At 43.0% G+C, this 14,083-nt stretch overlaps 1 protein-coding gene across 1 annotated transcript in view; it reads left to right on the forward strand.

The window, feature by feature from the left end:
- Positions 1–8,552, forward strand: part of LOC308412580 (uncharacterized protein) — a 10,621-nt gene extending 2,069 nt beyond the window's left edge. The window contains exon 2 of the mRNA XM_080907048.1: positions 6,283–8,552. Coding sequence (XP_080763174.1) covers positions 6,407–8,071 — 1,665 coding nt within the window. The 5' untranslated portion in view covers positions 6,283–6,406 and the 3' untranslated portion in view covers positions 8,072–8,552. The remainder of the gene's footprint in view (positions 1–6,282) is intronic.
- Positions 8,553–14,083: the final 5,531 nt, after the last annotated feature.

Here is a 14,083-nt window from a genome sequence, read left to right on the forward strand (position 1 = left end):
CTTCTTGTTTGATGGCAGATACTCCCTTCACCCTGGACAAAAAGGCTAAAATGACCAAAGAAAAAGTGGAAAACAGTTAAACATGAGAGGTTTAGGACAAAGTTTGTGTTTTTTCCATTGTTTAAGCTTCCAGCCAAGAGTGATACCATATATGCCCCATAGCTGCAGAAAAGGCTAACATTGTTATCTTTTTACAAAAAAACTGCTGAACATGAGAGGTTTTTGGACCAATTTTGTGTTCTCCATTCTTTAAGCACCGGTTTGAGCACCGGCACCGTTTCAAAAGTACCGATTTGGCACCGGTATCGGATAAAACCTAAACGATACCCATCCCTACTCGTGGTTATAAGTGGATACTTTAGTTCTATTGCAGCATATTCATGTTTACATATTTTCCTTTCCACATATAAATACACACACACACACACACACACACACACACACACACACACACACACACTCCTCATGCCTATGGTACGACAACTTTTCTCCATACCCCTGGTACACTGCGTGGAAGCACTTTGCCACCCACACACACACACACACACGCACACACACGCACACACACACACACACACACACATGCACACACACACACATGCACACACACACACACACACACACACACACACGCACACACACGCACACGCGCGCACACACCCACACACACACATGCACACACACACACGCGCACACACATATACATATGCAGATCAAAATAAAGATCTAATTGATAATAATGATACAATCAATAATAATAATCATCATCATCATAGTGTCACCAATAACAATAACATTAATGGGGACATGAAATGCTACACATATAAAGGCCAGTGACAGAATCGATAACTCAGAGGAAAATAAGGACATTAAAAGTAAAAATCAGTCTAAGGGGATCACTTACATGCTGCTCCTGGCTGAAACAATAAGTTTTATGCTAAGAAAGAAACGATAGACTGTCCACTTTTACTTTCATGTCTCTTTAGTAGTGATGTGCGGATCGATATTGAAATATCGATTCTTCCGATACTAGTAATTTATGTTCTAGAATCGATTCTCATATTAAAATATCGATATTTTAGTACTTTGGGGTAAATTTGTAATTTTTCATTTACAGGAACGCAGTGGAAAGAAAGTATAACATTCGGATCATCTAAATTGGAAGGAACTACTTCCTCTTCCATCATTTATAGTCGTGTGCGAAATACGGCTGTATAATTGTGTCGCAGCCCCTGCTGGCGTGCGCACTCACAACAATGGCTGAGCGTAAACGGAGTCACATGTGGACGTAAAATACATCGAAATCAGTGGTATCACACATCACTACTCTTTAGCAGTAAGTAGGTATGCGGCGTTTGGCTAGCTGCACTCAAACAGGAAAATCCAGCTGTTAATAGTAATGTTTGTTTGGAGAGCACTTTAAAAATAAGAACAGTGTGGACGAGAGCCTGTTTGAGTCAGGTGACAGGTGGTTCACTGGACAGAAAATGATTTTTCCTCCTTTGGCCGAGGAGCTGCACAATTAGCCAATGCAATCAGTCTAATCTGACTCCTGCAAATCGGTGCCTGCTACACGGGCTGCCTTGACAGAAAGACATGACCACCATCGACCCAGCAGACTCTAGTTTGTTTGAGAGGATTTGAGTAGGATGCCTAAGGTCTGTCAGTCTCCCGGCTTGGAGAGTTTCTACCTCTGAGGCTTCCTCTGTGTGTCTTCACACTCACACTCAGCCTCCTGTGTGCTGTAAAGTCTTGCCATCTCCATAGTGACTGCTCCTCCACTACTGCGCATATTTCTACCCATGGCTGCAGTACAGCTGCATAGCTGAACAAGAACAAAAATTTTGTTTTGGTTCTTGCAACAGAGATATGTTAGAAGCTCTGAAAGGTTAGTCATCTTTTTTGTTATTAAATTAGTTACTGAATTAGTTTACAAAACAGTGGGGGTGTCCAAATTCATAGCCTGCATCCTCCTGAGGACCCAGCCTTCATGGTCTATAAGTGAGCTGCTGTGAAATTGAACAGTCTAGCCTTCAGTTTTGCATCACCAGCTGTCTCGGAGGAGTTTAATAAAATCAGCCATCTGCTCCTTGCTATGTAAAATATAACAGGGCACTGGCGTAAATGTTTTATCGTCTCACACTTCTGTTTAATCAGTTTTCTGTTTGACGTTTATTCAGCTGTAATCTCAGCCAAAGCGATTTACTTATGAACAAATAAAACACTGAAAAAAGCCAAACAATAACATTTTTAAGTTATCTAAGTGACCTACAGTGGGGCAAAAAAGTATTTAGTCAGCCACCGATTGTGCAAGTTCCCCCACTTAAAATGATGACAGAGGTCAGTAATTTGCACCAGAGGTACACTTCAACTGTGAGAGACAGAATGTGAAAAAAAAATCCATGAATCCACATGGTAGGATTTGTAAAGAATTTATTCGTAAATTAGGGTGGAAAATAAGTATTTGGTCACCTCAAACAAGGAAAATCTCTGGCTCTCACAGACCTGTAACGTCTTCTGTAAGAAGCTTTTCTGTCCCCCACTCGTTACCTGTATGAATGGCACCTGTTTGAACTCATCATCTGTATAAAAGACACCTGTCCACAGCCTCAAACAGTCAGACTCCAAACTCCGCCATGGCCAAGACCAAAGAGCTTTCGAAGGACACCAGGAAAAGTATTGTAGACCTGCACCAGACTGGGAAGAGTGAATCTACAATAGGCAAGCAGCTTGGTGTGAAAAAATCAACTGTGGGAGCAATCATCAGAAAATGGAAGACATACAAGACCACTGATAATCTCCCTCGATCTGGGGCTCCACGCAAGATCTCATCCCGTGGGGTCAAAATGATCATGAGAACGGTGAGCAAAGATCCCAGAACCACACGGGGGGACCTGGTGAATGACCTGCAGAGAGCTGGGACCAAAGTAACAAAGGTCACCATCAGTAACACACTACAACGGCAGGGAATCAAATCCCGCAGTGCCAGACGTGTTCCGCTGCTGAAGCCAGTGCATGTCCAGGCCCGTCTGAAGTTTGCCAGAGAGCACATGGATGATACAGCAGAGGATTGGGAGAATGTCATGTGGTCAGATGAAACCAAAGTAGAACTTTTTGGTATAAACTCAACTCGTCGTGTTTGGAGGAAGAAGAATACTGAGTTGCATCCCAAGAACACCATACCTACTGTGAAGCATGGGGGTGGAAACATCATGCTATGGAGCTGTTTTTCTGCCAAGGGGACAGGACGACTGATCCGTGTTAAGGACAGAATGAATGGGGCCATGTATCGTGAGATTTTGAGCCAAAACCTCCTTCCATCAGTGAGAACTTTGAAGATGAAACGAGGCTGGGTCTTCCAACATGACAATGATCCAAAACACACCGCCCGGGCAACAAAGGAGTGGCTCCGTAAGAAGCATTTGAAAGTCCTGGAGTGGCCTAGCCAGTCTCCAGACCTCAACCCCATAGAAAATCTGTGGCGGGAGTTGAAAGTCTGTGTTGCTCGGCGACAGCCCCAAAACATCACTGCTCTCGAGAAGATCTGCATGGAGGAATGGGCCAAAATACCAGCTACTGTGTGTGCAAACCTGGTAAAGACCTATAGTAAACGTTTGACCTCTGTTATTGCCAACAAAGGTTATGTTACAAAGTATTGAGTTGTATTTTTGTTATTGACCAAATACTTATTTTCCACCCTGATTTACGAATAAATTCTTTACAAATCCTACCATGTGAATTCATGGATTTTTTTTTCACATTCTGTCTCTCACAGTTGAAGTGTACCTCTGGTGCAAATTACTGACCTCTGTCATCATTTTAGGTGGGGGAACTTGCACAATCGGTGGCTGACTAAATACTTTTTTGTCCCACTGTATATGTCATGTTTAACCTGAGTAGAGAAAGACCGCGGAGATCTGAAAACGATGTGCCGGGAGTTCGCAGTTATACCCCCGGCTAGCTATCGAGCTGGTGGGTAACTATGGGCTCAAATTGTGGTCATAAATATTTTGTACTTGTAAATCAGGATTTGTATGTGTAAAAAGAATTTGTGTGTGGACCAAAAAATACGTGTGAAACTCTGCACTCAAGTTTCAAGTTACAAGTATGAATTTTGACCCTATTTTTCTTCCTTTCAGCTGATTGGTCAATGTCATGTCAATCACTAATTTAACAGATGGGTTTGGCTGTTTGGGGGGCGCTGTTTTGAACTGCAGGCAGTGTTGCCAACTTAGCGACTTTGTCGCTATATTGAGCGACTTTTCAGACCTCCTTAGCGACTTTTTTTCTAAAAAGCGACCAGCAACAAATCTGGCGACTTTTTCTGGTGTTATTGGAGACTTATTTATGACGACTTTTTGACGTGAAAGCGCGTGTTGCTCTTACTCTCAACAAGCAGCGGTGCTGCCGTGGGCACCTCACCCGTGCTAAAGTGCTCACGGGCGGAGGATAGTCCTCCCCCAGCTGCAGGAGATGTTCACACCTGTGCGTCCAAACTGCAAATGAATCGCGCATGAGCGAAGCCGCTGCTCCTGCTCTGACTGTAACGCAGTCAGTTCTTCTTTCACTGTTATGCTGTTTTGTGGATCACAAGGTTTAAAACTACTTATAAACACACACACAAAGTAACTCCACCAGAGTGCCTATTTCGGGTCACTTTTGCCGTTCGAAGAACGGATAAAGGAGCAGGGTTGGAATTGTGACATTAAAAATCAATAATTCCTGCTCCTTGTCGTTTCCATCTCTGACTTTATGTCCTCTACAAGAGTTTCTGTTTTTTTTATCTTCAAATGTTCAATAAAAACATGTATCGCTAATTCACAACGAAGAAAGCTTTGTAACTATCCCCACTAGTGAAGACTGTGTCATTTCCACAACACTGCCCCCCCCCCAGGTCCGCAGCGCTGTTGAAAAGGCTGTGGAAGTCCCTGTATTAAACACGTAGTCCTGTGACACAAAAATCACCAAACTCGGACGACCACAGACTGTTTTCCTTCCTGGTGATGAAGGAAAACGCTGGGCTGGCATGTAAAGGGCATTTATTCCCTTCAAGGACCTGAAGCTCCATAAAGCACCCCTCCAATAGCCAAACCTATCTGTTCTCTGATTGGATTGTTAAATTTGTGATTGACATGACATTGGCCAATCAGATGAAACGAAGAAAAATAGGGTCAAAATTCATACTTGAAACTTGAAACTTGAGTGCAGAGTTTCACACGTATTTTTTTGCTAAGTCCACACACAAATTCTTTTTACACACACAAATCCTGATTTACAAGTACAAAACTGATTTACAAGTACAAAATATTTATGACCACAATTTGAGCCCATAGGTAACAGACGTCTCCAAAAACATCGGAGCACTTTTGCAAACGTGATATCTTGATAAACCGAGCAAATATTTGAAGTTTACACAGCTACATTCTCACCTGAAAATATCCTAAAAGTGTATTTTGTGACCCAGAAAGAGTAATAAGAGTAATATTAAAACTAAGTAGCTGCCGCCATTGTTGGAAACTGGAATTGGCTGGGCTGCGCTATGAATTCTGGGACATGGTGGGCCACGAAGGATACACCCGACCCATCCTTCAAATCTGGGGAAAAGTAGGACACATTTGGAGGAGTGTACAAATTTGGACAGCCTTCGTCGCATCGCTGTGACGTAATCGGCCTACAAATGCGGCCTCAGGAGGATGCAGCCTATGAATTTGGACACCCCCAGTGTGTGGCCTTATAGGAGAAAGGACTTGAGGACACACACCCACACACACAAACACACACGCGTGCACACACACTCCATTATCTAACAGCAATAATGGCCCAAACTTATCTTTTCATTAGCAAAGCACCCTTGCAGAAAACAGACAAAAGTAAAATTTTACTGCATGCTTTGAATGGTAAAAGTCACACCACATTAAAGAATAATATATAAATTTAAAACTGAAAGTGAGTAGTCCAAACTAAAATCTTAACATAAGATTTTATTTTCAGTGGGGATAATTTTTGGGCTTAGAATAAAATGTGGTGGTTTTTGTGTAGTTTAGCCATTTTAAGCTAATTTAAGGATCTAAGGCGACAATTCTACATAAAAAAAATAGATCGTTTTTTTCTTCGACATCTCCATGAGTACAGCGATAGAGCAGAATGCCATTCCCTCAATATCGATATAATGTCTTCCCTCACTTAAGATACACAGTCATTGTTAAGCACAGATCATTCCTATTTAAACTTGAAGACTCTAATTCTGTGTATTTATATTTTGTACATTTCATATTTCTTCAGATTTGGGCCTGAACAACACCTCCAGAGCAGAAGATATTGATGCTGACTGCACAGAGCGAGAAAGATCAACGAAAGATCAACGTCTTCATAGTAACTTTAGTAATTAATATAAAACAAAACGAGAATGTTCAGCCGCTTTAAGGGAGAAAAAAGCCCCATAAAGCTTTCAGATGCTGTTAAAAAGATCAGCAAACTGCTGGAATCACATTCAGGACATCTCCCGGTTTATGTCATTCCCCTAAAAAATGATAAATTCAATGTCGATGGATGCAAGAGTTTTAGTTTTGGAGAAGAGTCCAGTAAACCTAATCGCACCATAATGGTTCTTGGAGCAACCGGTGCTGGGAAGACAACTCTCATCAACGGGATGATCAATTACATTTTAGGTGTTAAATGGGAGGATCCATATCGCTTTAACTTGGTGAATGAAACTCAGTCAACATCACAAGCTCACAGTCAGACCTCTGAAGTCGCTGTGTACAAAGTCAACCACCAGGAGGGATTTCAAATCCCGTTCTCTCTGACCATTGTGGACACTCCAGGCTTTGGAGATACAAGAGGCATAGAAAGAGACAGAGAGATCGTAGAGCAGCTACGTAATCTCTTCACTTCCTCACATGGTGTCAGTGACATTGATGCTGTGTGTTTTGTAGCTCAGGCTGCTTTAGCACGACTCACACCAACACAGAAATATGTGTTTGATTCAGTGCTCTCAATCTTTGGCAAAGATGTGGCAGAAAACATCAGCATTGTGGTGACATTTGCAGACGGTCAGCGTCCTCCAGTTCTCGAGGCGATCAATGCTGCAGGAGTCCCATGTCCTAAAACAAAAGACGGACTGCCGGTTCACTTCAAATTCAATAACTCAGCGCTGTTTGCAAATAACAAATCAGCTGAAGGAGACAGAATGAGTGATGATGATGATGAAGGAGGCTTTGATCAGATGTTTTGGGAGATGGGGACAAAAAGCATGAAAAGGTTTTTTGCCACTCTGAATAAAATAGAAACTAAAAGCTTGACACTGACAAAGGAGGTCCTCAGAGAAAGAAAGCAGCTCGAGATTTCAGTTGAGAATCTGCAGGAGCAGGTGAAACTTGGGTTAGCCAAGCTTGAGGAGATAAAAGAGACGAGGGAAAAACTTAAAGAATATGAAGCAGAGATCGGCAGAAATGAGAACTTTGAATTTGAAGTTACTGTCAAAAAGCCTGTTCAGGAGGACATTTCTGGCTCTGGAAACTACATCACCAACTGTCAGCAGTGTCATGCCACCTGTCACTACCCTTGTGCCTATGCAAATGATGCAGATAAAAGGAGCTGTGGAGCAATGGGGCCAGATGGATATTGTACTCAATGTCCAGGAAAATGTATTTGGAATGTACACTTTAACCAGAAGTACAGATGGGGCTATGAAGATGTTAAAGAGAAAAGAACAATAAAGGAGCTGGAAGAAAAGTATCGGGAAGCCACAGGAGAGAAGATGACTGTTCAGAAAGTGATTGATAAACTGAATGCTGAGTATAAAAGTTTGCAGGCTGACGTAGTGAAACTGATGGAGAGATCTGCCAAGTGTCTGAACAGACTTAAAGAGATAGCACTGAAGCCAAACCCTCTGTCCACTCCAGAGTACATCGACATGCTTATTGAAGGAGAGAAATCTGAGGGCAAACCAGGCTGGAAGCAACGAGTTCAGTCTCTGAGGTCCATGAAGGAAAAAGCAGAGACAATGGCTAAAATAGAGCAAGGCAAGAAACTCCTGCGTCATCAAGAATCACTTGATGTTAATGCTTAGCAAGTCAACAAGGCAACTCGTCCAGAGTCAGAGAACGACTTCACCACAGTTCAGTTTGAACTTGTTTTGCAATGTAAGTGCGTGCTTCACCACTTGGCTGTACTACTGCAAGTAATTTAAGATGTAAACACAGCACAATGACAAAAATGAGTTTTTATTTTCTGGTTGAATTTGTTCTGCTCTTCTCCACAGTCTGCTTGACACACGCTACTCTCAGCTTTGGGTTTATTTCAATATCATTTCTTAATCTGTTTTGTTTACATTGAACTAAATTGTAATAATTAATTTTCTAACCTTAACTCTTCAAATTAAATTTGGGATAAAAAAAGATAAATATAGTGCAAAGTCACATTTGTGCAAATGTAAATGTTACTAATATATAAAATCATTTTTTGAGCTTCATTATGTTTTTTTTCCATGATAGCATTCACGTCTGTTGTGGTGAATGATGGATGCATCAATAAATGTCAAACTATAACTACGTTTGTATTGTTGTGATGTTTGTGTTGTTAGCTAAGACATCTGTCCTCTGTCCACCCACATTAAAAATTCACTCCTTCACCTACTGGATCTTCACCTAATCACTGCTGAAAGTTATGATTGTCATTTTACAGCAAATCAAATGTTAAGAAATTAGAAAAAGCCCAAATGAATCAAACTTGTGCACCAAATTATTTTTGTTGAAAGTCATACAGAAAAGTCAGAATGCTGTCTAAGGAAGTTTTTCCTGAAACACTACTTCTGCATTTCGGCTTAGTTCTTTAAAAGGTCATGTTACTCATATGAGATTGTATTTACCTCATTTACCTCACCTGGTAAGTACTAGATGAAGTCATAGATCAACATGAAACCAACTCCATATCCAAGTTATTACGTTTTGGTCCATTGAATATAAACTTGAATTATTTTCCTCTTGGTTTTACTGCGGCTACTGTAAGTGCATTGATGTGAGCAGTATTTATGATACAATTTAGAAACAGTAATTGTACAGATCTTGTGCTGTGTGCTGTTCTTGGGCCTATGGAAAACATCATTTAGTGTATACATTCTGGAATAAATGAGTTTACTCCAGTTTTATTTGGCATTATATTTGTCTAAATTTCACATGTGATTGTTGGTCATGAAGACCCTTTGTGTTCATCTGAAGCTCATGTAGGCATCAGGCGCAATTCTCCTGCAGCAGCTCTTCTTTCACTTTCAGCTTTGCTGTGAATGAGGGTGCGGAGGACTTCTGAGAATTCATACTTGTTTACACAGTCGCTGTCCTGTTCACTTCCACCATACGTTCTTCTTCCTGTACCCAGGGCAAAAACACACACAAAGAGAGAGAGAGGAGAAAACAAAGAAAAAAATCTGTCAAATTTTATTTTTCAAAATGTACTAAAATGGAAGACTAATGCATAACAACATGTAAATTAAAATAATTCATTTTTAACTTTCAACATCTTTCATTATTATTAGTTTAGTTTGAAAACTACTTTATGTCATCTACAGCTAACTTCCTTTATATTTTGCTGCAGCATGGCTAAGCCTGTATGTGGGTGGGGGAGGGCCGTGCGCCTGTTTGCCACATTAAATGTCATGGATCGCTGTGTGGCAGGCAGGATGCAAACTCACAGACTCAGGGGATGAACTCAAAAAAATCACAGCTTTAATGCTGGAGAGGCAGATCGTAGGACATACAAAACGAAACTGGGAACAAGAAACTAAACACTCGCAGAGAGACACAGGGAGATCCACACAGTATGAGGGAGAACGCGACACAGAACTGAGGGAGACGCAGACATAAATACACAGAGGGTTAACGAAGGAAGTGGGAGCACATGGGGGACACAGGTGACACTGATAATCATAACGAGACAGGGCGGGGTGAACATAACATGACGTATACAGGCGCGGGAGTCACAAAGTAAAACAGGAAGTACACGGGGGTTCAGACAGGAGGGGAGAGAGAGAGTACAGGAAGAACATAGCCATAACGGGCAGGGGAAACGTGGAATAAACACAAAGAGGGGCACACAGGGGTTAAGAGTCACGAAGGGAAAACACTTAGGGAACAACACAACAGGACAACTCAGGAAACATGGCCTAAATAAGGAACGAAATACAAAAAATACAAGAAACTAAGAATACTGGGCCAACATCTTTCTTTCTGATAAAAGGTGCACTTCACAGTAAGTTCATGTTCACTGAGCTCTTTTTTTGTTTATATATATATATATATATATATATATATATATATATATATATATATATATATATATATATATATATATATATATAAATATGAAATATGAAGGCATGCCGGCTCGGACGTCGCCCGGATCAACAAGGTCCGCGTCAGGTGTTGAGGAACCAGGGCACCCTGACGAAAAGTGGGCTACTGGAACAAGAAGGCATCGGTGGGCAAGAGATGAAAACAGGGCGTTGTTGGAATGCTACTACGCAAGTAACCCCGGCGGAAGGGGCTACATGAATAGGATGACGGACCTATGGATTCTTCGATACCCAACATCCACAATGACGGCGAAACAACTAGTAGCTCAGTGTTCCAACATTCGAAAGAAGGGACTGCTCTCACAGCTAGAGATTGACGAGGTACAACACAAATGCTACGGCAAGGAGGAGTCAGGACGCCAGGTCAGGGGGGCGATATCATCACCCCCACCCGAGATTGGGTACATAGCCCCAAGAAGGATCGTTGAGTGCGAGAGGAACTGACCTGAAAAATAGGATAATGGCCAAGCTTGAAACCTGGATCCCCCGTAGCCGGTTACCAAGATTACGTGAAGTACCCTCAGAAGGTCTGCTGGATGATGTTAATGCAGCATTACGGACAATACCTACAACCACGATTACCGACACTAACAAGCTGATCTACAATACGGCAGCAGTGATCAGTGAGATGCTTGGCTACAAGTTGAACAGCCACAAGGGGCTGTACCCTCCATGGAGAAGGAGGCTAGAGGGCAAGATCAAAGTAGCACGGAGGGAGGTTAGCCAACTAACGGAGTTGCAGAAAGGTGCAACAAAGAAGGTGCATAAGAAATACAGCAAGCTGTCCATACCTGAGGCCTTGGAAACTGCCAAGCAAAGACTCACAGCCTTGGCCAGCCGCTTGAGGAGGTACACCAGAGAGATAGAAGGCAGGAGAATAAACCAGCTGTTCTCCACAGAACCAGCAAAGGTGTACTCTCAGTGGCAAGGGAACAATAAGAGAACAGCACCACCAAGGCTGGAGACGGAGCAATACTGGAAGAGCATATGGGAGAAGGACGCAACCCATAACGGCAATGCTCAGTGGCTAGTGGATCAATGGGACCCTAAGAGCCTTCATCAGGAACTCAATGGGGATGTGGCGTACAACACTAGAGGCCAACTCCAAGCCCATAGCACAAGTCACCATCAAGTGCGGGATCTACCAAGGAGATGCTCTGTCCCCACTGCTGTTCTGCATAGGCCTGAACCCCCTCAGTGAGATCATTAACAAGACTGGCTACGGATACCGACTACGGAACGGAGCAGTTGTCAGCCACCTCCTGTACATGGATGACATCAAGCTGTATGCCAAGAGTGAACGAGACATCGATTCACTGATCCACACTACCAGGCTATACAGCCATGACATTGGAATGTCGTTCGGACTGGAGAAGTGTAGTCGGATGGTAACAAAGAGAGGGAAGGTAGTCAGAACTGAGGGGATTGAACTACCAGAAGGCAACATTGCAGACATAGAAGACAGTTACAAGTACCTGGGGATCCCGCAGGCAAATGGGAACCATGAAGAGGCCGCTAGAAAGGCTGCAACCACCAAGTACCTGCAGAGGGTCAGGCAAGTCCTGAGGAGTCAGCTGAATGGTAAGAACAAGATCCGGGCCATCAACACGTACGCCCTGCCCGTGATCAGGTACCCTGCTGGGGTAATAGGCTGGCCAAAGGAGGAGATAGAAGCCACTGACATTAAGACAAGAAAGCTCCTTACCATGCATGGAGGGTTTCACCCCAAGTCCAGCACCCTGAGGCTGTACGCTAAGCGGAAGGAAGGGGGCCGGGGACTGGTGAGTGTCAGCACCACAGTCCAGGATGAGACAACGAACATCCAAGAATACATTGGGAAGATGGCCCCAACTGACCGAGTGCTCAGTGAATACCTCAGGCAGCAGAAACCCAAGAAAGAGGAGGGAGACGAGGAACCATCATGGAAGGACAGGCCCCTGCACGGTATGTACCACTGGCAGATAGAGGAGGTGGCTGATATCCAGAAATCCTACCAGTGGCTGGACAAAGCTGGACTGAAAGACAGCACAGAGGCACTAATCATGGCAGCACAAGAACAAGCTCTGAGTACAAGATCCATAGAGGCTGGGGTCTATCACACCAGGCAAGACCCCAGGTGCAGGCTGTGTAAAGATGCCCCAGAGACAATCCAGCACATAACAGCAGGGTGCAAGATGCTAGCAGGCAAGGCATACATGGAACGCCATAACCAAGTGGCCGGCATAGTGTACAGGAACATCTGTGCCGAGTATAACCTGGAAGTCCCGAGGTCAAAATGGGAGATGCCCCCAAGGGTGGTGGAGAATGACCGAGCTAAGATCCTGTGGGACTTCCAGATACAGACGGACAAAATGGTAGTGGCTAACCAACCGGACTATTTAAAATTTTTAACTCTGTGGTGAACCCCCGTCCCTCTATGCCACTGCTGTCTTCCCCGGGTCTTTGTGGAAAATTCTCAAACTATTTTTTAGATAAAGTTTTATCCCTTAAATCTACTCTTCCTCTGGTGACTGATTGTATGTCTACTCCTGATTGTTCGGCCACTTTTTATCAATTTGAACCCGTTTCTCTCTCCACTCTGAAGCGTCTAATTGATAAACTGAACAATACTAACTGTGTACATGATGCTCTCCCATCCCGTATTGTTAAGGATTGTTTCAGTGTAATTGGACCTTGTTTATTGTCCATATTGAACTTCTCCTTGCTTTCTGGCTATGTACCTTCAGCTCTCAAGCATGCCATAATCCAACCTGTTCTAAAAAAAAGGAACCTTGAGCTTAGTGATTTTGCCAATTTTAGGCCAATTTCTAAGCTTCCCTTTCTGGCTAAAATACTTGAGAAGGTGGTTCTGCTCCAACTGCAGACCTACCTTGATGAGAATAATATAAATGATAAATTTCAATCGGCCTTCAAACAACATCACAGCACAGAATCAGCATTGCTTCGTGTTTTCAATGATCTCCTACTAATGGCTGACAACGGACGCCCCTCAGTCTTAGTGCTTTTGGATCTATCATCGGCATTTGACATGGTTGACCATAATATCTTATTAGCGAGACTTGAGCACACTGTAGGCATCAAGGGCGCTGCCCTGGATTGGTTTAAATCCTATCTCTCCAATCGGCTCTCTACGGTACATCTGGCTACATCCTCTTCCTCGGCTGTACCTGTTTGCTGTGGTGTCCCCCAGGGATCTGTGCTGGGCCCTACCCTTTTCTCATTATACTTGCTTCCTTTAAGTGCCATCTTTGAGAAATACCATATTGCTTATCACTATTATGCAGATGATATCCAGCTCTATTTTGAGCTAAACGACGATCTTGCTCTGTCTCTGAATAGCCTCCGAGAATGCATGTCTGAGGCCAAGAAGTGGTTGTTGTCGAATTCTCTTATCCTTAATGAGAAGAAAACCGAGATTATGATTTTTGGTAGTAATGCCCTTCGTGCCAAACTCCGGGATGCCTTTGGTTTTCTTAGTTGTTCTCTCTCTGATACTGTCAGGAATCTGGGTGTCTTATTTGACAGCTCCTTTTCACTTGACAAACAAGTGTCTGCTGTTGTCAGATCTAGTTTTTACCAGCTTCGTCTTATCTCTAAGGCTAGGCGCTATATCCCGCATAAAGATCTCGAAAAGCTCATCCACGCCTTTGTAACGTCGAGGCTAGACTATTGTAATTCACTTTATTGTGGTCTCCACTCTTCCCTTTTACAGAGATTACAGACAGTTCAGAATGC

Source organism: Rhamphochromis sp. 'chilingali' (assembly GCF_963969265.1).
Source record: "Rhamphochromis sp. 'chilingali' genome assembly, chromosome: 16".
Classification (NCBI taxonomy): domain Eukaryota; kingdom Metazoa; phylum Chordata; class Actinopteri; order Cichliformes; family Cichlidae; genus Rhamphochromis; species Rhamphochromis sp. 'chilingali'.